The 25,190-nt window shown below is 38.6% G+C and overlaps 1 protein-coding gene across 1 annotated transcript in view; it reads left to right on the forward strand.

The window, feature by feature from the left end:
* The window catches only part of LOC134803432 (uncharacterized), a 43,340-nt gene extending 30,805 nt beyond the window's left edge, over positions 1–12,535 (forward strand). The window contains exons 9-14 of the mRNA XM_063776251.1: positions 5,446–5,615; positions 7,454–7,706; positions 8,963–9,114; positions 9,758–9,917; positions 11,550–11,653; positions 12,157–12,535. Of these exons, the coding sequence (XP_063632321.1) occupies positions 5,446–5,615; positions 7,454–7,706; positions 8,963–9,114; positions 9,758–9,917; positions 11,550–11,653; positions 12,157–12,226 (909 nt within the window). The 3' untranslated portion in view covers positions 12,227–12,535. The remainder of the gene's footprint in view (positions 1–5,445; positions 5,616–7,453; positions 7,707–8,962; positions 9,115–9,757; positions 9,918–11,549; positions 11,654–12,156) is intronic.
* Positions 12,536–25,190: the final 12,655 nt, after the last annotated feature.

The raw sequence follows: 25,190 nt of genomic DNA on the forward strand, positions 1-25,190 counted from the left end.
GTACTCCTTGCTTAACATTCTACACTTAGGATTATGCAACACTTCGTAATTATTTAAAGTAAGGTATAAACGAAACCAATAAATAAACAACTAATATAATATTGATTTTAAACAGGCCTTATTATTCTTAAATGAACAATTTTCTAGGCTTTAGAAAAAGGTGAATTTTATAGTCTCATAAAGCAATTTCTCATTTAAATAAAAATACGTGAAATTTAATATTACTGTGGTAGATTTGGGAGATAGACCCTTTGCAGCTGCCTATAAAATTAAAAAAAAAACACCTTTTTCTACTGACAAAATTAATAAAATTATGTAATATATGTTGGTTAAAAGTCTTTGGATTCAAATATAACAATTTACATTAAAATATATGTTTATCCAGGGAGTGTGTCACTAAAAAATAGACAAAGAGAATCAACCTGTCTTTTTCTTCATCCCAATAATGTCACCCCAAGACAGGGATGAGTAAAAGTATTTTTTTCCACTCGAAAAATTGGTTTGTTAGACTATAGTTATGATTTATACCTAAAACTGTTTACATATCTAGTAAGTTAGGTAGTGCCTTGTAAGTATTCTCGCCCAGTCACAATAGGGTATTTGACTACTAGTCAAATCAGTTTCTTTTTTCGAAATGTCAAAACGATTTTGCTACTATGGAATTTATATAAAATACTAGCACGTAACTTCACAATCAAATTACCTACTCTTTATAGTTTTATACGGGTTGTAAAATAGAAATGGTGTCTATAAATAACTACTGTCTACGTTATTCTATTAATCTTCTGGAGCTTTATTTCATGCATAGTGTAAAATAATTTGTTTTTTTAAATATAGTCAAATACCCAATTATGTAAATTAACACAGCACAACACACATCCAGGATAGATTTACTTTATTTGATTTTATTGTCCTTGGAACAAAACGTATTTGTTCAATAATTGTCTCTTCGATAATTTGACTTTTAATTTTAATATATGGTGTACCCGTATATTCACATACTTAACAATTATTGCTTTTATCAAGTCCGTTATATGGTTCGCTGCCGGGAATTGTCCTATTTGGTGGTAGTCAATACTGTTGAATATTTTCATACCAACCATATGTCTCAGTATTTTACTCACCACTACTTCTTTTTTAAACACACTCGCTTGTTTGAAAAAGTAATCGTAGTGATCTCGTCTCAAAATCGTTTCCGAAACGCGACATATTGTTATGACGTCCTGCGCAGCGAAAATTAAGCCACCTTTGGTTTTGAACGCGGTAAAGTTATGATCAGGCACCCTTTCACTTGCTGTGAGCGCCTGAACACAAGTGCCGCAGTGTATTTTTTTAGTCAAACTCCTGACTATAAATCCCGCTATGTGCGCAATGGCGTGTTGGCTGAAATCCGAGAAATCTCCTAACTCCTCTTCTGGTTCTTCGTTGGTTTCCTCATCCACATCAACGTCTTTGGCCGTGCTTTTGTTAATACGCTGTATTGCGAAGGAACAATTTAAGATCGATAGTTGTTCCAAGGCACAGCAGTTGCCTCTGTCTGAGTCTTTTAATTGGACGTGTACAAGTATTTTTTTATAGGCCGATACGAATTGTCGCGCAGTTGGATTGTTATTGCTTCCTCCTTGTGCCCTGATATTGCAAAATAAAAGCTCTAAGTGGTCCTGACTTAGTTTATAAAACGGCAGACATATTAAAATTTTTGTCTCTATCAGGGAGGAATACAGGTATTTTAATGCCTCTATACAGCCTAAAAATCCCAGAAATCCGGTTTTTCTTAAGCTTTTGATGAGTAAAGTTCCGTTTTCCATTTTTAATTTAGACAAATATAGTATGGCCTGTCGCAAAAACTGAAATATTTCACTCGCATTATTTTCATTCAACGCTTTTTTATAGCCATAAAAGTGTAGGTTTCTCGAATTAAAAATATCAAAGAGGTTGTTTATAATCAGGATAAATTTTTCCGTCGCCTCACTGCCCTCGAAAGATTTTAGTTTTAATTCACTTCTGCAGTATTGCATTGCCTCAGAAACGCTCTGGCTGAACAATTGCGTGGCGAGCTTAACTTTCATTTTCTCATTTTTAAAATTTATATGTCGGTCTTTTAATTTGTTAGCCAAGTGAAAGCCTTCCTTATATTGCAAGTCGTTGAGTTGCGCAAGAAACCGCCACTGTATTGTTTTCCCATCATCGTCAATAAATGTTTGATATGACTCAAAGGCATTTCTCAGTAGTTTCACCATGTGGCAAGGGTCCAAAACCGCAACTACGCCTTCTTTAGTGACAGGATGTTCAAATTTAATATCGTTATTTTGAAAACAACATCCGAGATTTGCAGCCATAGAAACATTTGCTGCACATCCATCAAAGGTTAGGGCGACAACTTTAATGCCAGCCTCATGAGTCATTTCTAAGCATTGTTTGACCAGTTCTGCACGCTGTAGCCCTGTAACTCCATCTACGAGAAAGTAAGCTACAGGAACCTTAAAATTGGCATTTATAGCAGTTACTAGAAAAACAAGAGCTTCTTTAGCTTCACTTAAGTGATCGCCATCCAGCCCTGTGCCCATATCCACATAGCCATGGAGCTTCTCCCCATCCCATTCTACTCGTCGTCGAATGCTCATTTCATCTATTACTAAAGTTGCTAAAATGGGCTCGCTAGTGGAATCAGCTTTCATTTTTAGAGCAGTGAAAGATTCCTGTGTAAAGCCTGGTTCTCCACCTATGTTAGAGTACCATTTTTTTAGAGTACGAGGATGAGGCAAGCTGCAACTGAACGTGTTTCTGACATACTCATACGCTCTGGGCGAATAAAAATGAAGCGTTAACGCGAAGCTTCGAAGTGCTGGTGAGTATTGTTTTGTGGATATGCTGCCTGAGTCGGCATTACACGTTTGGCGCATTATTAATTCCTGGACCTGCAATAAAACCTGAATTAATCTTGAGGGTAGCTATAATAGCTACGATAGATTACCTACTACAAGATTATGTAATGTGGTATTATCACGTAAACTACGTAAAGTATCAAAAAGCATGCTTAGTTGAATCTTTTTAGAAATTAAAATAACGGCACAGAAAACCAGTCATAATATATTATAACCTATTATGAAAAGCGGATGACGGAACTTACCTCGATATTAGTATTTTCAAGACTAGTTATACTTTCGTTACTTAATGCATATTTGTCTCTTAACGGTGTTAAGACATCTGCTAGGGTATTAATCTTTTTTTTAAGACGGCGATTCTGCGCCTGGAGTCGCTTAATTTTTTTTTCATGGCTCTTTATTTTTTGTTCGGCTTTTTTCAAACTATTTTTTAGTTTTCTTTTACGTGGGGATGAAAACGTTGAACTGCTTGGTGATTGTGTATTATTAACAGTTTCAGACGTTTTTGTAGAGCTAAGATGCACGCGTTTCGATGAACTTGGTCCCTCAGTAGTGTCTGTGGGTGTACATGGACGCTTGGTCAAACTTGAAGGTGTTTAAGATTTAGTAATCTCTTTCTGTAACAAAATAAATATATACCACAATGTAGCTAAATTATACAAAGGTACAACACAAATAACACAATTGAATGGTTTCAGACGTGTGAAGTCGAACGTAATTATGGCAGAATTGTAGCTTCATTACTCATTAGATAGCGCGGACATGACACTAAAGATTTCACGACTCATGATGGCTCTGCCGTTATATCACCATCTAGTGAAGTTGACATTGTTAATAAAAAAAATACCTGTTCGATTTTACACGTCTATTATGGTTAATTATTCCGCCCTTCGCTTATTATGCCTTAAAATTATCAATTACTTACGCTACACACGATCTTTTGCGTAGGAACAGCGTCATCTAAAATGTATCGGTTTCCTTTTGGGGAAACCCAGAAATCTTTCTCTAAGAAATGCTCTGAGCAAATGGTGCTATATTTTTGCGGAAACCAATTTTCTTGCCCAGTAGCATTGATCCATTTATTTTTAATGTCAGCATCTTTTGGAAACCTAAAATAATTAATAATAAATAAATAGAAAATATAAATCGTTTATTGATGGCATGGCACATTACATGCATTGTACGCACAAGTACATTATGTACCTAGTCTAATTATATTAACTTACTTAATGAAATACGATGGGTGCAAAAAACAAGAACAAATAAACGTATGTGAAATGACCCCGACTTAAGTTAGTGCTTGATGACCAGAGCTGCTACATTTGCTTATATACATTGATTAGCCCAAACCCAAAGCATAATTTAAAACTTGTCAAAATTACTAATTTATTAACTACAAATAACCAAACATCAAACTTGAAATATCGTAACAGTCAGATTTAACTTTATCGATATAAATATCGACTTTGCGCAGCATTTGAGTAGCGAGTGATTTGACATTTAGGATAGCGAATTTTCCAGATAAACGTTAAGAATAGTGACAAAAGATTATGAACTCTAAGCTCTAACAAATAAAATATAGTTTTACTTGACATACATTCGTAAATTATGCAAAACAAACAGATTTTTCGTATTTATCGGATTATATTTAAAAATATACTTACCGGTGATAGGAAATACCTCCACGTGAAAGATTTTTTAAACCGCTGTGATTTCTGCAGCTCGCTACTGCACAATATGGCATTTTAAATTTAACTATCAATTTTTGTTTGACGAGCGCGCGTATGACGTGAATGTCCTTCGAGCATGAAGCTTACACAACAACTGATCATAGTCTATGCATAAAGTGAGTCGCCCGCTACTTACTGTCGGATAGACGGGAACGCCCACTTGTCATCTCCATCCTACTCCGTGGTAGTTTTTGTGTTTATCGCGGACATACGACACAAACAAACAGACGCGGCGGGGGACTTTGTTTTATAAGGATCCGGATAAGCCACTATTCACATTGAATTTAAATTTTTACCAAGCAGAAACGTCTGCGAACGGTGCTATTTTGACTTGGAACTCCGGTAGCCGTTTAAGAAGTGTAACACTCTTACGGTAGATGTCGCTAGGGTACTTGACCCATAATATGGTGGAAAGATTTGCTGGCTATGGATGAGGTCTTGGTGGCTCAGATGGCAGAGCGCTGGAGTATCGATCCAGAGGCCGTGAGTTCAAGTCTAACCCAAGACAGTAATTTTTCCACTTTTAAATTTATTCACATTGAATACAAGCAGAGGTTCGGCCAAACTCGGCTCCGCTCGGCTCAGCATTGCTCCGAGCAATTATTAGGGTTGACACAACTTGACGTCCCTTTACGCGCACGACCACAGATAAGATAATGGCATGAATTTTGACAACCCTAAATAGCCGAAAGGGATAGTGCCATACATTAGAAAGGGACAGCATGATTCGACCCTGAACCGCTGTCAAACTTCGGTTTTGTAGGAAGTTTCCTTTCTGTACGGTAGTACTATTATTTATTCTGTAATACAAGCAAATTTTTCCCTTCTAGTTCCTCGAGTTGGGTGGGAAGCGTTTCATCTTCACATTCATAGCGGACATCACGCACGACGACTTCAATCTTATTGAGAACGCCGATGACGACACCGCTGCGTTGCTGCACAGCCTCATGTCCGGGGCCGAAGATACGCTTATAGTCGTCATGGGAGACCACGGACCTAGGTACCTTTTAATATATGTTTTTATTATTTCTTTCAATTATTTCAATCAAACACAGAATCCATACTATAATATAATATTATAAAGGCGAAAGTGTGTCTGTCTGTCTGGTACCTCTTCACGCTTAAGCTGTTGAACCGATTTAGTTGAAATTTGGTATAGAGATAGTTTGAGTCCCGGAGAAGGACATAGGATAGTTTTTATGTCGGAAATCATCCCCGAAGAGAATGCAAAGGGGGGTGGAATTGAAAGAGTTAATGAATTGCCTAAAAATTGAAGTAAGCAATGCCCGCGACATCGTCTGCGTGTAATTAGTGACAGCAGCTAAAGTAGGTATAGCGCCTGGATAATGCTAATAGCAATCATTCAATTCGCGCATTGCTTACTTCAATTGTTAGGCAATTCATTAACTCTTTCAATTCCACCCCCCCTTTGCACTCTCTTCAGGGATGATTTCCGACATAAAAACTATCCTATGTCCTTCCCCGGGACTCCAACTATCTCTAAACCAAATTTCATCTAAATCGGTTCAGCGGCTTAAGCGTGAAGAGGTGACAGACAGACACATTTTCGCCTTTATAACATTAGATTAGGTATGTACTTGAAGCGTTACTAACAATAAGTATAAGTACATAATATGTAGTGAATAATTATTTTCCTTGGTATTTTCACGGAAAAGTACGGTGTCTTGGTATTTCTGTCAGTTTCGGTACAAAAAGCAATGAGGTTGACTGGAGTAGCGTGACAAATACGAACGTTTCCGAGAAATTACTATGGAATACATATACTTTAGCACTAAATCTGTGCAGTTGACCAATCACAGCTCGCTGCGATCAAGAGGATGAAACAAAACCATAGCTCAAATTATTTATTTTAGGTTGTATAGTAGAAACAATTGGTTCATAAGTCAGAAACGCGCATGTGACACCCTTAATATAGCAACATCCATAGACTACGAAAACAACTTAGCGTTGCTTGTTAGTCTCCATAGGCTACGGTGGCCAAAATCGAGAAAAAAACTGTATAAAAGTATTTAGCGCGGAGCAAGTACCAGGGCCTCATGAGTTACGAGAAGGTGTCGTTGACCGACCCGCCGCGCTGCGGCGGCCGGGGCTCTTACGAGTATGAAGGTATCGCGGCTGCTCGCGTATTTTAGCTGTATACTTTTGGTTTGTTTACCTATATGATTCTACTAAGTTAAATTATTATTTTTGTTGACTCGTAGAATAGTTATTTATACAACAAGAGATCAAAGTTTGATATTTCTTCGAGTGCTTATTTTGAGTCCCGTGCAAGCGAAAGATTCTATAATAGATTCACGAGCATAGCGAGTGAATCTAATTTAGAATCTTGAGCGTAGTAAGGGATTCAAAAGCGCACGAGATGTAAATAACTTTGATCTCGTGTAGTACACAAAATTTTTCACCCTAAGCAGTGAGAACATACCTAGAGGGACAGAGATAATAGAACCCAAGTATCGAGCTTGTATTAGACCCCGCATGTTGAAATGACATTTGACTATAAAGGTCACTTGAATGTCATTTTGTCTCACTCAGTGAGCAAAATCGCATTTTGCTCACTGAATGAGACAACTCAGTGAGCAAAATACGATTTTGCTCACTGAGTGAGACAAAATGACTCAGTGAGCAAAATCGCATTTTGCTCACTGTTTTTAAGAAGCAAAGTACCCTTGTTCGAGCTGCTGAGGTGAAAAAAGTATTGTATACAATAGTGATATAATCAAGCTCTTCAGTGGAGTACCGTGTTTAGGCAACGAAGCTTGCTGAGTTGCCTAAGTGAGGTACCAGATTGAAAAGCTTGTTTATACTATCGTTTCCCAGATACGCCAACGTCCGCGACACCCTGCAAGGCAAGCTGGAGGAGCGCCTCCCCCTGCTGGCGCTCCGCCTCCCCGACCGCCTCGCGCGCGCGCGGCCGCACGCGCAGCGCGCGCTGCACGCCAACGCGCGCGCGCTCACCACGCCGCACGACCTGCACGCCACCTTACTGGACGTGCTGGACATGACGCAGCATTGGAACCCGTATAAAGTGCGGGGGGCGGATCATACTAGAGGGTTAACCTTGTTGGAACCGGTAAGTCTATTGGGAAACTTTATTTAACATAAAGGTTCGTAGTTTCATACATTATACAAAAAAAAACCGGCCAAGTGCGAGTGACACCAAACCGTGATGAGCGGCGGAAGAAAGGGGAGGCCTTTGCCCAGCAGTGGGACACAAAATTATATGAAAAGAAGAAGTTATATGAAAGTAGGTACCAGGAGCATATTGTAAAGAATGAAAGAATGAATGGACTCAAAGTACTGAAATGTATATAAAAGTACCAGGCGCATATAAGACAGTAGGAGACAAACGCTAAAATCTATTTTGAACTTTTATTGTGTAACTAAGGGTTTCAATTTCAAAAACAAAACAATTGCGTCTGGGTCTCAGGAGGTTAAAAGTCAAATCCCCTGGCTTTTATCCCTATTCGGGGTTAGCCCTTATAGCATAAGTACCAGGCGCATATAAGACAGTAGGAGACAAACGCTGCTCAGCATCAACGCGCGCCCACCACGCCACACGACCTGAGGGCCTACCGCGAACCACGTATTGCCTCTCTGTCGCACTTGTATATTCGTACGTAAGTGTGACAGGGAGGCAACACGTCGAAAGTGGTTCGAGGTAGGCCAGAGGGCAGAGGCACGCTACCATACCGGACGTGGCGGATATGAGACAGCATTGGAACCCGTATAAAGTGCGGGGGGCGGCTTATACTAGAGCACTGACGATATTCATATGTTCATTTATTGCCTATATTGTCAAAAATATTACAGCTACATTAATAATCTTTACGGAACCGGTACGTCTGACCCTTCTCTGATGGAAAGCCACATATATCCCTCTGCCTTATAAATAAATTGAAGAAGAAGAAAGAAAGAAAGAAAGAAAGAAAATACATTTATTTAACGCCACAACATATTACATATACAAAACAAAGACATACAGACATAAAAAAAACATTGGACGCTAAAATAGGACCCCACTCAGCATAATGCCGCGGCAATTCGTGGCGCTGGGTTTCAGTGGGGACCTGACTTAAAACTATGAGACGACAACACATACGCCAGCGACACACAAAAAACCAGACATAAAAAAGAGAGACACTAAAATGTATACATACTGAACAACAACAAAAGAAAAAGAAAAAAAAAACATACTAATAACATATAGAAAAACCACACTAAATTATAAAATATACATCAAATTTAAAAATATTAAAAAAAGAAAAACTGTAACCTAAACACTTAAAAACTACCCACAAAACAAACAATTGAATATTCTTTCTTCAGATCCCTCGCAACCGCTCGTGCAGCGAGGCAGGCATCGAGCCGCACTGGTGCGCTTGCCTCGCATGGCAAAACATCTCCACAGATGACCCGTTCTACCAGAAGACTGCACAAGCGCTCCTTGACTACATCAACTCGCTCGTCGCAACTGTCGGGTAAATGCGAGACATTTCCACATTTAGTGCGTTTGCCTCGCGTGGCAAAACGTGTCCACCGACTACCTGTTCTACCAGAAGACACACACGCGCTCCTTGACTACATCAACTCGCTCGTAGCCACTGTCGGGTAAGTGCGAAGCATCGAGCACTGGTGTTACCTTGCGTGGCAAAACGTCTCCACGGATGACCTGTTCTACCAAAAGACTGCACAAGCGCTCCTTGACTAACTCAACTCGCTCGTAGCCACTGTCGGGTAAGTGCGAGGCATCGAGCACTGGTGTTGCCTCGCGTGGCAAAACGTCTCCAGGGATGACCCGTTCTACCAAAAGCCTTCACAAGCGCTCCTTGACTACATCAACTCACTCGTAGCCACTGTCCGGTAAGTGCAATAAGTCATCGAGCTCTGGTGTTGCCTCGCGTGGCAAAACGTCTCCACCGACGATCCATTGTACGAGAAGATTGCACAAGCGTTCTCGACTACATCAACTCTTTCGTAGCCACAGTTGGGTAAGTACGAGGCATCGAGCACTGGTGTTGCCTCGCGTGGCAAAACGTCTCCACGGATGACCCCATTCTACCAAAAGACTGCACAAGCGCTCCTTCATGACATTTCATCTTCATTTAATGAAATTGGTTCCAGGGACCTCTGCGTGCCCCGGACCCTGACCGCCACGTCCTGGGTGCTCCGGCAGCGCGCCAACAGCCGGCTCCTGGCGTTTAAAAACGCACGCGACGCCGACGGTTATGTCGGACACTTCGACGCCAAAACTAAAGTGGCTAATGAGAACTATCAAGTTAAGGTACGTTTCATAATATCTTCTTCAACCTAGCGTTTTCCCGGCCTAGCGCCAGGGTCCGCTTTCCTGCTCAATCTTCTCCACTTTGCCCGGTCTTCGGCATCCTCAGGTGTGAGATTGTTCTCTTCCATGTCCGCTGCCACGACGTCCAGCCAGCGCTTCTTAGGCCTACCTATATTATACCCGTTTCATAATAATAATAATAATTCAGCCTATATTATACGTCCCACTGCTGGGTACAGGCCTCCTCTCATGCGCGAGAGGGCTTGGGCTATAGTCCCCACGCTAGCCCAATGTGGATTGGGGACTTCACGTACACCTTTGAATTTCTTCGCAAATGTATGCAGGTTTCCTCACGATGTTTTCCTTCACAGAAAAACTAGTGGTACCTATTTCAAATACAAAAATACAAATATTTAATTACACAAACGGGTCTACCGCGATATAATTTCATTGTTTTTACCTTTAATTCCGACGTTTCAGCTGAGTTGCACCAGCTGTGGTCACGGAAAGACTGACGTCCCAACAAATGTCAACGGAGATATTAATAAAACACCACTAAACTACCCGAAATTAGTTTATAAAAATGTTCGGGGTAGACAAAAAAACCGCCGTGCCGTGCCGGCCGGCGTGGTGTGCCGTGGACAATAAACATTAAACTTTAACGGGTAGCTGCAATTTCTTTGTCTACCCCGAACATTTTTATAAACTAATTTCGGGTAGTTTAGTGGTGTTTTATTAATATCTCCGTTGACATTTGTTGGGACGTCAGTCTTTCCGTGACCACAGCTGGTGCAACTCAGCTGAAACGTCGGAATTAAAGGTAAAAACAATGAAATTATATCGCGGTAGACCCGTTTGTGTAATTAAATATGTGTACAAAACGCGAGAGTTTAAAGTGTTACAAAAATACAAATACAAATGCGTTTATTTCATTACTTTTTACATAAGTTCTTAGGTATAGTATAAGGGTTAGGTAGGTAATTCGTCCATCTTAGGTAGGTAATTATTTCGTACATAAGTTCCGAAAAGCTCATTGGTACGAGCCAGGATTTGAACCCGCTACCTCCGGATTGAAAGTCCGATGTCATATCCACTCGGCCACCACCGGTTTTCATATTAGTTTATTTCGTACTAGCTTTTGCCCTGTGGACAGCAGCTAAAGTAGGTATAGCGCCTGGATAATGCTAATAGCAATAATTCAATTCGCGCATTGCTTACTTCAATTATTAGGCAATTCATTAACTTCAATTCCACCCCCCTTTGCACTCTCTTCAGGGATGATTTCCGACATAAAAATTATCCTATGTCCTTCCCCGTGACTCGCTCATCGAGACAATTCTAAAAGCCCCTAACACAATTAGGTTGCGTTGTTTCGTCACAGAGTTCCTATGGCCACCTCCTGTCTCCATCATCAGATCAGCTCGATGGTACCATAATATTGCATTGTCATCCGATTTATACATGCATGCAAAATTTCAGCTCAATCGGATATCAAATCAAAGTGAATCAAATTTAACTTGCAAGATTTGATTACAGACAGACAGACAGACAACGGTCAGGTGAAACTAAATAAAAGCTTGTAAGAATACAATTTAAATAATAGTGATATTCCCTATTGGTGTGTGTTTTCAGGTAGCAGTTGGCCCGGGACACGGGATCTATGAGGCGTCGATGACATATCTAGTCAACGAAGACAAGTTCATGATACACACGAGGGACATATCGAGGACCAACGCGTAAGGGCTCGTCCATTCATTACGTGATACATAATTAGACATCGATTTATTACACACACCTTTTTAAAATTGGTAGTTAATACGTACTGTCACACTGCACCTCCCGTTTCTGTGACGTAGTATGTGGATGAACCCTAAATATAAAATTAGACGCTCTGTGAGCTGTAGACCTCGCATAACTTAAAATCGGAATATATGTATGGCTCTGCCATTTTGAATTGTCAAAAAAATGAATCGTCTAAAAATGTATTTAACCTTTTGAACGCCAAACGGCGCATCCACTTGCCGTGCCACTGACGCCACGGGGGTAAAATTTAGTTTTGTGAATAAATAATACCACCCTAAAAGTGGGGTGTTTACATATTCATCAAAAAACGATCGACGTCAAATGCCGTCTTTGGCGTCGTCGTCACGATTTTGCGTTGACGTCAATTGCCGTCTGTGGCGCTCAAAAGGTTAATCATCGAACCTGCACAGTGACTAATGTTGTCCTTGTCTAACAGTTACAGGAGTGAGCCGGACTGCATCAGCAAAACGCATCCGCACCTGAACCCCTACTGCTACTGCCGCTGACACCCGCCTATAGGGCGGGAGATACTTTAATCCCAGTTTCGGAACATTTGGTAACCAGTTACGAATTAGGAACTAATCCAGTTCGTAACTACTGACATCGATGAATACTATGAATAGGATGAAAGATAATTTAGTCCCAGTTCCGTAACCTTTGGTAACTACAGTAGAATCCGCATATAATGACATCGAAGGGAAGTGACAAAGACGTCACACTAAGCGGATGTCATATAAAGCATAGTTGATTAACTTCTTATTTTTGATATTTTTTCCAAATTTATCTCAAATTCCTTTGTGAGAGATGAGTTTTATTAGGTTGTACCAATTGCAACTTGTCACTGAGAATCAAAACTAAAACAGCACACACGCCACGCACGCACCAAACATCCTCGCAGGGAAAGGCGTGGGGACGGCCACGAAAACCAGCGAATGTGTCAGTGTAACCGGACATAATTTCACGAAAATAGGATTTATAGGTCATAGTAAGCGGTTTGTTACTATAAGCGAAGTCATCTAATCCGACTTTGTCACAAAGATTTTTTTTTAAAACGAAACTTCGCACAGTAATTAGGTCATAGTAAGCCGTTGGTCATAATAAACGGATTCCACTGTAGTTACGAATTAGGAATTAATCCAGTTCGTAACTACTGACATCGATGAATACCATGAATAGGACGAAAGATACTTTAGTTCCAGTTTTGTAACCTTTGGTAACTATACTGCAAAACGTAATTCAAGACCAAAAAAAGTAAGACAATGTTGCCACTTTTTACTAGCGCGTCTTGTATTTATGTAAAAATAAGTAAATAAAAGTACTATTTTAAATCGTAGGAGTAAAATTACTAATAATTAAATTATCGTAGCGTGATTATTTATCAAAAGGAATTTACTATTTTACAAACAAATTATTGCAGTGGCAACATTGTCTTACTTTTTTCGGTCTTGAATTACGTTTTGCAGTTTAGTTACCAATTTGGAACTAAATTTAAATGTGGAAATTTCTGTCTTGAGTGAGACTTCTACTCACGCCCTCTGGATCGATACTCCGCTCTGTCAAGAGTAATACTTAAGAGTATTACAGTAGATGTCGCTAGGGTCCCCTTGACCCATAATATGGTGGAAAGATTTGCTGGCTATGGATGAGTCTTGGTGGCTCAGATGGCAGAGCGCTGGCGCCGATATTTACATGTACGCCGACGACGTCACTGCGGTAGTGAGTACGCCCACGAAAAATGAGCTTGAAACGGCCCTAAATAACGTTGTTCGGCAGTTAAATGAGTGGTTCAAGGCCAACGGACTGGCGCTTAACAAAAATAAGACCTGTTTTATGACAGTAAAACTCAACGGCCATCCCAGTGAGAACAAGTGTGTGCGGACGATGCCCCTATACAGCACGTGTCCTGCACACGCTTGCTCGGGTTCCACCTCGACAGTGCGCTCACTTGGGAGAGGCACATAGACGAGGTGTGTAATCGACTAGGCCGCGCCTGTTTCGCACTGCGCCGCCTGGCGCGCACCGCCGGGAGGACCACGGTGCGAGAATGCTACTTCGCGACGGTCCACTCCGTGTTGACGTATGGTGTGGAGCTTTGGGCCAGAGCCGCGGACTGGTATCGCGTTTTCTCAATGCAAAAGCGAGCACTCCGCGGTATGGCAGGTAAACCGAACGACGCTCCAGCCCGGGAGCTATTTCTCGAGTTCCAAATTCTACCCCTACCCTGTATACTAATACAGCAAGTAGCAGTGTTTACACACACTAATCGAGATCGGTTCAAACGCAGGGGTACGAACTCTAGATATCCACTGCGTAGTAACAAGCACGGAGACCGGCTAGTAGCAGAGCGACACAAATTAGCAAAGTCGGCTAAGTCGGTTTATTGCTTCGGCCCTTCAGTCTATAATCGATTACCCGATTCCATTAGAAATGCAACTTCCATTGAAGGATTTAAATCTAAACTAAAAAAGTGGCTTCTTGAGAAGATGTTTTACGATTATAGTGAGTTTTTTGACATTCCACTAGTAATTTGATAACTAATACCTACAGGTGTGACATTTGTATATTACTATATATACTACATTTCTCATTGTTGAAAATAATTTAGACACCTATATTGCTAATTAATAACAATTAATTATATTTATATAATTTGGATTGTGTTTACAGGTATATGCACATTAATATACTAGACAAATACTAGCACTTATATGATAAAAAATGACATGTAACAATTGTTATCAATAAATTTTTCATTTTCATTTTCATTTATCGATCCAGAGGCCGTGAGTTCAAGTCTCACCCAAAACAGTAATTTTACCACTTTTAAATTTATTGTAAGCTTAATAGCATCGTTCGCAGACGTTTCTGCTTGTTAAACATTAGAATTAGCAACTAATCCAGTGCGTAACTACTGACATCGATGAATACCATGAATAGGATGAAAGATACTCTAGTTACATTTCGAAACCTTTGGTAACCGGTTACTAATTGTGATCTAAACCAGTTATGCCTATTGCCTCTGATCTCATTTCCATCCATTATGCTCGACGTTTAGGCCTCTTATGAAAATAACTCAACTAAAGTGTCATTGTATAGAACTTGCTGACTATGTAAACAACCTGCCATATTGAAACTATAACACTTTAAACTCTCGCGTTTTGTACACATATTTAATTACACAAACGGGTCTACCGCGATATAATTTCATTATTTTTACCTTTAATTCCGACGTTTCAGCTGAGTTGCACCAGCTGTGGTCACGGAAAGACTGACGTCCCAACAAATGTCAACAGAGATATTAATAAAACACCACTAAACTACCCGAAATTAGTTTATAAAAATGTTCGGGGTAGACAAAGAAGAAGAAGAATAAAAGAATAGAAGAATAGAAGGTAGATATATATTGAAACTGTCACTGAATGATGATTTCAGTATGGCGGTTTGTTTACATAGTTAGCAAGTTCCAAAATAATAATAATATATAATAAATCCGTTTATTTAAGACAACATAGGTCCAACACATCGCATTACAATTTACAAAGGATTAACAATATACTAATAAACACTGGAAATTTTGAAATATTTGAACATTCCTGACATTTATAAAAATAAAACAACCAGATCACATTTAAAATATTAAACTGTACAGTTAAATAGTTATTTGTTTCACTCGGGGGCAAAGTTGTTGTTTAACTGCTCGTGCTAATATTGATACCCGAGCAAGCGAAAGATTCCAAAATTGAACCACGAGCATAGCGAGTGGTTCGAAAAATGGAATCTTGAGCGTTGCGAGGGTTTCAAAGCACGAGGGTTAAACAAAATTTGCCCCCGAGTGAAACACAACATTTTTCCCCACACCAACCTGAAGCAAATATTAAATGTAAAATATCAAACAAAATCAAAGCAAATCAAATCCAAATGAATGTAATTAAAAATTTATCATCCAAAATCATCATTTAAAAGTCATTTCTACCAGCAAACATAAGAAACCAACTCAAAATTTGCATTTGATTACTTTGTCTCACATGTGAATAGAATGCAACTTTGCTATCAGTTTTTAAAGTGCAAAGTAAGCCTTTCCGTGCTGGTGTGGTGAAAAATAATAAGTTCCATAGAATGACACTTTATGTAATGTCGTAACCTATGCCTATTGAACCCCTACTGCTACTGCCGCTGACATCCGCCTATAGGGCGGGAGATACTTTAGTCCCAGTTTCGTAACATTTGGTAACTAGTTACGAAATGGGTTTTTAGTTGCGAAAAGAGCGTAATTCTATCTAAATGCCGGCACCGCTATAACAATTTGGTGTTGCAGTTATCCATGGGCAACAGTAATTGCTTATCGTCACGCGATTCGTCTGCTTGTTTGCCTCCTTCCGTTCAATAAAGGGGGCTTTAGCAGGGGGGGTTAGTTATCCATATTGAAGGAAGGAACACGACTTTGTATAGCCTAGTAACGCCTATAATTTAAACCTTTTCGTATAGTAAATTGGGATTAATTTAGTTTGTTTGAGAAAGCAATAAAACATAAGCATACGTTGCTTTCCAGCGGGCATGTCATTTGGTAAGGTTCACAAATCAATTATGTAGATGTCAGAATAAAGTATTTATACTTAGTATTTGGTACCTAGTAATGGGGTTGGCAACTGTCAAAGGTTTGCCTAGATGGCGCCATCATAGCTTGCCCCTTTTTCTATGAGATTTGGCTTAAAGAGCTGGCATCCAGGGTATTAAAAAAACAAAAATTTGACACAATTCTAGGGATTGACGGGGCAAGCTATGATGGCGCCATCTGCTAAAAACTTCCACCGGCCAACCCCATTGTAATGTGTAATTCCAAATACCTTAGCAACTAAGGCTGTATGTTAGTTAGGTATCTATTTTTTTATATCCATTCAATTTTAAATAAAAAATAAGATTGAATAATATGTAGTATATTTGATTTAACAACTTACTTAAGCATATAATGCGAATGTATTATTAATATTTTCAAATTTTTTGGCAGTCAAGGTTCTATGTCATTACAGCAATTTATTTGATTTCCTAAGTGGCCACTAAGGGGTCATCCATTAATTACGTCACACGAATTTATAGGTTTTTTGACCCCTCCCCCCCTCCTTGTCACACTTGGTCACATTTGGGAAATACCTCCCCCCCTGGTGTGACGTCACAATTTTTCAACGAAGTCGGCAAATCGAATTTTTTGTATTCATATTTTATCAAAATATTTTTGACTAAAGTAATTAAAATAACTAATTTTATAACCCAAAAGTCCCAAAACTGATTAGGAAAGAAAATTAAACTAAAAAAAACGATTATCGTTCCAAAAACTTGTTATTTAACTGTACAGGGAATTAAATAATTTAAATAAATTTTTGGTTACTGATGAAGTTAAAGTGACGTCACAAAGTTTGTGACTCCTACCTCCCCCTTGTCACAACATGTCACACTTTCTTGACCCCCTCCCTCCCCCTAAACGTGTGATGTAATTAATGGATGACCCCTAAATGGGCTTATCAGTTATCACTTCATAGAGTATTTACACATTTAAGGTTGATACATGATGGTATACTTGGTCAAGCAGATCTTGTCAGTAGAAAAAGGCGGCAAATTTGAAAAATGTAGGCGTGAAGGGATATCGTCCCATAGAAAATTTGAATTTCGCGCCTATTTTTACTGACAAGATTTGCTTGACCAGCTATATGTTACAAATACTAAGTAAATATACTTGTAACCTAAGATGTTTTTTTGAAGTGAAAACTTCTTTAGCGGCGCTGAGCACTTTTTGAGGTGGGGAAAAAATTATAAACTCGAGACAGCGTAACGCGTAACGCTGACGTCATGTGTGACGGACAATGTTAACCAAAGAACTTTAGTCATAACGTATCATAATCAGGTCAATTATTTAAAACTGGACTTTTATATTAAGCAATAAAGCTCAATGTTCTAATCTTGTACGGGCTGAAATACGAGGATCTCACAGCTACATTCTAACTTTATATCACTCCAATATAATTCAATAAAGCTACATCTTGATGAAATCGCTAATAAAAGTGAACTCTAGTACTGGTGAATAAAACTCAAAATATCATGACCAAATATATTTAGATGCGAGGTCTGCAAGGTAACTTTACAATTTCTATTCGAATTTTAAACAATTAACGCTACAATTTTAAGCTCACTGACCAGCAATTTCGGAACTAAAGTTTTTCAATAGAAAGGAGGATGGGTCAATTATACATAGTGCTGCAGACATATTGGACTAGTCATTGAGTTTTCACTTCTGTCGACACTCCCGGAGTGCAACCTGTTGTTTTTTTTTGTAAACCTTACCAAATGACATGCCCGCAAAATGCCCGCTGGAGTGCGACGTATGAACATAAGAAATGGTACTTCATTGAATGGTTCATGAAGAGTTGTGATAAGATTGAACCGGTGTGTACTTTGTTATGCACAATGGGCCCTGCGAGGATAGGCACTCTCAATATTCTTGTTTCATTCGTACATGCCGTTAGGATAAATAAATACTAAATAATACTAATATCTAATACTCTACGCACAAATGAATCTTCTCAATTTAGATAATTTATAATTATTTATTTATTATATATTATTATAAAATTATAAGAATAACCCTAATTATTAATTATTCAAACGTTTACAACTTATTCATAAAACTTCGCAAACCATAATATTAATATAATAGGGAATATTACGCAAAACTCTGCGTAGAGGGCGTCACTAGGCCAATCACATGGCCTACCGTGAAACACGACAATCGAAAGTTCGGTTTCTGCTTCTCTATCACTCTTGCATATTCGATCGATAGAGAGGCAGTAAAGAGATTTCGATTTTCGCGTTTCGCGGTTGGCCGCCTGGAAAGTGTAAACAAACCGCCTTGATGCATCAATGTCATAGTGAAAACTTGTCAAAAAACTGTGTAAGGCCTAGTATGTATAAGTTACTCTATGGTTTACTAAACAAACTAGTGCTGCACTCTGGCGGCAGAACATTGCAGTAATACTCCCTATTGATATAGAGCAAAGAGTGGTGGGCAAACTTTATTCATGGGGGGCCAGAAAGTTTAGGAAATTTAAGGGGAGGGCCAGAATTGTAGCCAATTTTTTTTTATGTGTGATAATCGTGAGCCAATTCCATATACTAATTATTTCATAGGAACCGGCGGCGGGCCGGATAAAATCCATTCGCGGGCCGCAGATGGCCCGCGGGCCGTACTTTGCCCACCACTGATATAGAGACTCCCTGTACTTAAATTTAATTTTAATTAATAACACCACTGGTGTATATATTTTTTCTTTAATGCAAAGCATTTATTTTATCGTTTCATACAACGTGTAACTGAAAAATAACAAAAATATCACAACTGTTTTAATACCTATTTTATTTAACATGTGTCGTATTTGAACAAAAGAGTAGTCTATATTTTTCTTGGAGAATATAACCAAATGGAGTAGCCATTAACAGGCGTTCCCCTCAGTCGAAACTCTATGACCAATGGTCATACACAGACATCGGATATAGGAACTCCCTAGCTGTTAATAAATTCTGACCCATAGAATCCGATGTCTGGTCATACACATTGTATGGACTGACGTTTATCTGATATGCCTATTTTTACGTTACGTATACATTTACGTGCCCCTCCCCCGCAAAAATCGGCAGACTGTTTTGTACAGAAAATTTCAGACAGGACGTCTCCATTTGGTTATATTCTGCAAGATATTTTTATGAAAAAATTGTGAATAACATTTAGTGAGTTTCAGGAAGAACTATAAAAACCCTCTTTTGCTTAAAAAGTCACTTGTCTGCATTCCTTATAATGTTTTATTATTTACTTACTATTAATGTTTTAAGTTACTTAAGATACACTATGTATACTTGAAGTCACATATATGTCTAACCAAGACAAGTCTGCAACGATTTTGATAGCCCACGCAGTGCAAGTGTTATTTTAAACGTCAAACTTCTATGAAATTATGACGTATAAATGACACTTGCACTGCGTGGGCTATCAAAATCGTTGCAGACTTGTCTTGGTATATCTATATTTGATTTAATCCATACTTTATTAATATTATAAAGGCGAAAGTGTGTCTGTTTGTCTGTCTGTCTGTTACCTCTTCACGCTTAAGCCGCTGAACCGATTTAGTTGAAATTTGGTATAGAGATAGTTTGAGTCCCGGGGAAGGACATAGGATAGTTTTTATGTCGGAAATCATCCCTGAAGAGAGTGCAAAGGGGGGTGGAATTGAAAGAGTTAGTTAATTGCCTAATAATTGAAGTAAGCAATGCGCGAATTGAATGATTGCTATTAGCATTATCCAGGCGCTATACCTACTTTAGCTGCTGTCACTAATTCCACGCAGACGAAGTCGCGGGCAAAAGCTAGTTAATAATAATTTGTAGTAAGAATATCTGCTATAATATCATAGCTTATCATCAACATTTAAATATGTCACATGGGCGTTTCTTTTATTTTTCGCCATTTTTATTTATTGTGACCTTTTTTATTTTATTTTATTTATTTTATTTATTAGGCACACAAAACAGATAACATTTATTACATGGAATAATTCTTTTTAGAGCAGGTTTTTGGTTGGGAATGCCATCCAAAGCATGTATGCACATCATGAAACAAATATTAGAGCGAAAACTACAACTAACTTAATTACACAATAATACAATTTTAGGCACAAAACATAATAATTCACATAATGAAACTTAATGTAATGGTGATCGATGGCAAAGAACTTCCATAACCTGTTTCCGAAAGATTGCAAATCTTGAGTTGAATATATCAATATGGCTATGTTTAGATACCAGGTCGTTGTACAGACGGCACATTCTTACAATAGGGTTGTAAAATGAAGTATTTTTTGCCACTTTTGTGTAATTTATACTCAGAATGACGAGCTCTTTCGATCCTAATGGGATAAAAAAATGTCCCAGAGTTTTTTTCCTATTGTGTTACCATTTCCCCATACACTCTATATGGCGGTAACAAAAAGGAATGTTTGAAAAATGTATGGAAATTTTAGGACACTTTTTTTCTCCTATAAGGATGAAAAGGGCTCGCGATCCTGACTAGAAATAACACAAAAGTGGCAAAAAAGGTCACAATATATAAAATGGCAATAAATAAAAGAAACGCTCACGTAATCAAAGATACATAAATACCAAATGGAATTTCTTAAAATAAATCTAGTCATAAAGAATAAGCTAACGAACATCAAGTATTTCAAATCCCTTTTGTTATCTATTTTTACAGTACATATGGTGCTCCATTACGTCACTCTGTGCTATACAATAATAAGTAGAGATGCACCGAATATTCGGTTACTATCCGGTATCCGGACTATCCGGCCATGATTTTAACATCCGGCCGGATACCGGATAGTGGACTGCTATTCGGCCGGATACCGGATAGTAACATTGCTTCATTTCGGAGTAAACAAAATTGGAATAAGAAACAGTCACGGTCATATAATCGTACTCGTTTATTATTTTAAAACAATTTAAACATTCCACTCACTTGCACGCGCACTCATTTCGAAACTAGAAATGAGTGCGCGCGAACGTTCACTACGAAACAGGTCAAAACCGGCACAATGCGCACTTGAAAAACCGAAATGCAGGTACAGTTCCGCAGGCCGAATATTCGGCGGCCGTGTACCGAATATTCGGCGGCAGTGTAACAACGAGAAAAAAAAAAAAACAACTATCCATTGCATCACTAATAATAAGCGCATTACGTAACTGCGTCGAAAACTTAAAGCGGCATATGTACTGTAAAAAGTTGTACGATAGACGTGCGAACAGGTAATTCGCGACTCGTGTCGATTTTAAAAATAACATAGCTAAACTGAAAATCATAATTAGATTCCAAAAAAAGTAAGACAATGTTGCCACTTTTTACTAGCGCGTCTTGTGTTTATGTAAAAATAGGTAAATAAAAGTACTTTTTCAAATCGTAGGAGTAAAATTACCAATAAATAAATTATCTTGGCGTGTTTATTTATAAAAAGGAATTTACTATTTTACAAACAAGTTATTGCAGTGGCAACATTGTCTTACTTTTTTTGGAATCTACTTAAGATTTTCAGTTTATAGCCCGACCAAGGTAACTATGCACCGACTTGAATTAAAAAAAAAAAGCGAGGGAATGTTGTTATAAACGTTTTTTTTTATATAAATTTGACATGAATTGCCTCATATCGTCATTTCATTACGTTATCGGATGTACACTGACCTCCCCAGCAAACAAGTCAGCGGGGGGTCAGTTATCTGTGCAGCGTAGTGTAGGTATGTGCATGACACACCGTGCCGTACATTGACCTTTTTTCATTTTTTTTTTCTGTATCATACTGATAATATGAATTGAAGGGATGTTTCCAAAACCAACATAACTGACTACACTGGTCGACACCTGAAACGATTAACAATGTTCTTAAAAAAGTGTCAACCGCTCTAAGCAGTTATGTTGTTTTAGTAAACATCCCTTCAATTACTTAACCCTTTACCAGGCTGACATTTCAAAAATGACAATCGAATGTCAGTTTTACTCGTCGAAAATAGAACACATGTTTGAAGTGCCGTATGTGGGGAATATATGTTCCTTAGCCTGGTAAAGGGTTAAGGCGTGAAAGAGACGGGTGTATCGTTCGTGCTTGCTCTAAAGAGTACATGAACGGGATTGATAATAATGTAAGCTAAGGTTTTGTATTTTGACATGAAAATAACTCGTAATATGAATCTGTCTTTGTATGTAAATATATTAATAAATATAGTGAAGAAAATATGTGTTTTATTATTAAAGATGGTCAAGCAAATCCTGTCAGTAGAAAAAGGCGGCAAATTTAAAAAAATGTAGGCGCGAAGGGTTATCGTCCCATAGAAAATTTGAATTTCGCGCCTTTTTCTACTGACAAGATTTGCTTGACCAGCTATAACTTAAAATTCTAAGTGATATGATATAAGGCGTATCCACACTAGTCAATTTTTCGCCAATCTGATAAAATTACCCGATCGAATCAGGACGTGCGGACGCAAACGCCAATTTGGCTCGCCAAATTCAACCGCCGATAATGACCGATATTAAAATGCGGTGCGGACGCAAGAATACCAATTTGTGAGGCCAGTATTTTCGTTCTGGGGCATTTATTTTAATTTAGAGGGCTCTAATATCACCATAAATCAAATTGGAGATTGACGCCAATTTCATTTCTGATCAAATCGACCGTTTTGATCAGTCCCGTCTGGATACCGCCAAAAACTTATTTCGTATAGAAATAAGTTTTTGGCAAAAAAAAAATTATCGCTGACTGTAGGTACTTTTCTTTCTACAGACAACTAATACTCATCGAAACCACCGAAACAATAGGGAATATTACGCGAAACTCTGCGTAGGGGGCGCCCTACCACAATCGGATGGTCTACCACTCGGAGTAATTAACAATGGAGCCGCCATTAACAGGCGTTCCCCTCTGTCGAAAATAGGCGGCCAATGGTCAACGACATGTCAACCATATGTATGGACTGACGTTTATCTGACATGACGTACCTATACATTTGATGTGCCCCTCCCCCGCAAAAAACGCAGACTATTTTGTACCGAAAATTTTAGACATGGCGTCTCCGTTGGTTATATCCTCTAAGGTCTACCACGAAACAAGAAAATCTAAATTTCGTTATCTAACCTCTATTATTCTTGCATATTCGAGCGATAAAGAGGCAGATAGCTAAATTTCGATTTTCGCGTTTCCCGGTAGGCCCTTGTTAACAAACCGCCTTGATGCATCAATGTCGTATTTTATTGTCTGTGAAAACTTGTCAAAAAACAATTTAAGGCACAGTATGTATGTATACCTATGTACCTTGTATGTGTACCCAGTGGCGTAGCTAGCATGGGTGGCACCCGGGGCGGAAATTGTGGGTGTCACCCCAAAATTCAATCAAAATTGTAAAATATGTTTAATATTTTACAATTATAAAATTACGTTTAGAAATAGTGACATAGCTTCTCAATTACAGAAATAATCACATAATTAAAAAAAACTTTCTGAATAAAAAAACCTACAAGGCACCAACATATTATTGTTACATACCAGGAACCCCGAGAGATTTTAACCATGCATTTCTGAGGCCAAAATAAGGAAAAAATACTAAAAGAGTTTACGTCAATTTCGCCAAAATAAAATTGTTTTTCGATTTTTTGTACATAAAATGTAAATGCTATAATTTGTAAAACTGACAACCAAAAATAATTTTTACTTTTTTTTGTCAATTACAGAAATAATCACAATTAAAAAAAAACTTTCCAAATTTGCGAAACTTTCCACATGAGAATTTCTCGTTTTTCGATTTTTTGTACATAAAATGTAAATGCTATAATTTGTAAAACTGTCACCCAAAAATAATTTTAACTTTTTTTTGTCAATTTCAGAAATAATCACATAATTAAAAAAAAACTTTCCAAAGTTGCGAAACTTTCCACATGAGAATTTCTCGGTAACTTCTGAGAATGTTCTCGAGAACGAGAATTTATTTATTTATCATAGTTTATACCATGAATATTCACGATAGTTTAGGTGTAGTATCCTTACCCCCAGAAAATTCCGACTTTTGGTCTACCGCTTCCGGTCAGAAAAATGTATGACGGCCCGGCCAAACGGTCAGACCTAGGTGGGGGGTGCTCGACCAAATGTCATATTGACGCCGCCATGTTTTTGTTTCAATATGGCCGACTTTTTTTTTAAATTTTTTCAAGTTTGCACTAGCGCGCTGAAATTTTGGCCACGGAATCTCGGGATCCCCTAAATACCTATCAAAAATTGTTTTTTTGGAAAAATGCTACAATTGCGGGAAAGCTGGCCACTTTTATTTTGTATGGCAACTTTTAAATGGTGCGTGATAGGTGGGGGGTGCTCGACCAAATGTCATAGAGGGCCCCGAGACAAAACAAACTGCATAAAAAAAAAAAATGGCCGACTTTTTTTTTAATTTGGCATGGCGGGAGATAGAGGCCTCTAGATTCCTATGTCAAAAAAAAGTTTTTTTGGAAAAAATCCAAGATGGCGGAACAATAATTTCCATGTTCTGAGAACATTCTCGAGAACGTTTCCGCTTTTTGGGAATGTTCTGCAATTTGTACATTGCTATGCTGGTGCTACTGGACTATGAAACTAGGCGAATTCCAAAACAGTTTATAGGACATTTTAGTCTTTAAATATGATCAGGAATATTCTGTCAAAATCTCTCGGGTTCCTCGTGGGCATGTTGTATATTATTTCCTTAATGGCGGTTGTGCAATCTGCCACAGTTTTACGAATTTTTATAGATGGCACTACTGATGTTCACGGTCGGGTGTCACCCCCCAAATGGGTGACACCCGGGGCGGGCCGCCCCCGCCGCCCCCCCCTAGCTACGCCACTGTGTGTACCTGTACGGTTA

This window comes from Cydia splendana, chromosome 26 (genome assembly GCF_910591565.1).
Source record: "Cydia splendana chromosome 26, ilCydSple1.2, whole genome shotgun sequence".
In the NCBI taxonomy this organism is placed as follows: Eukaryota; Metazoa; Arthropoda; class Insecta; order Lepidoptera; family Tortricidae; genus Cydia; species Cydia splendana.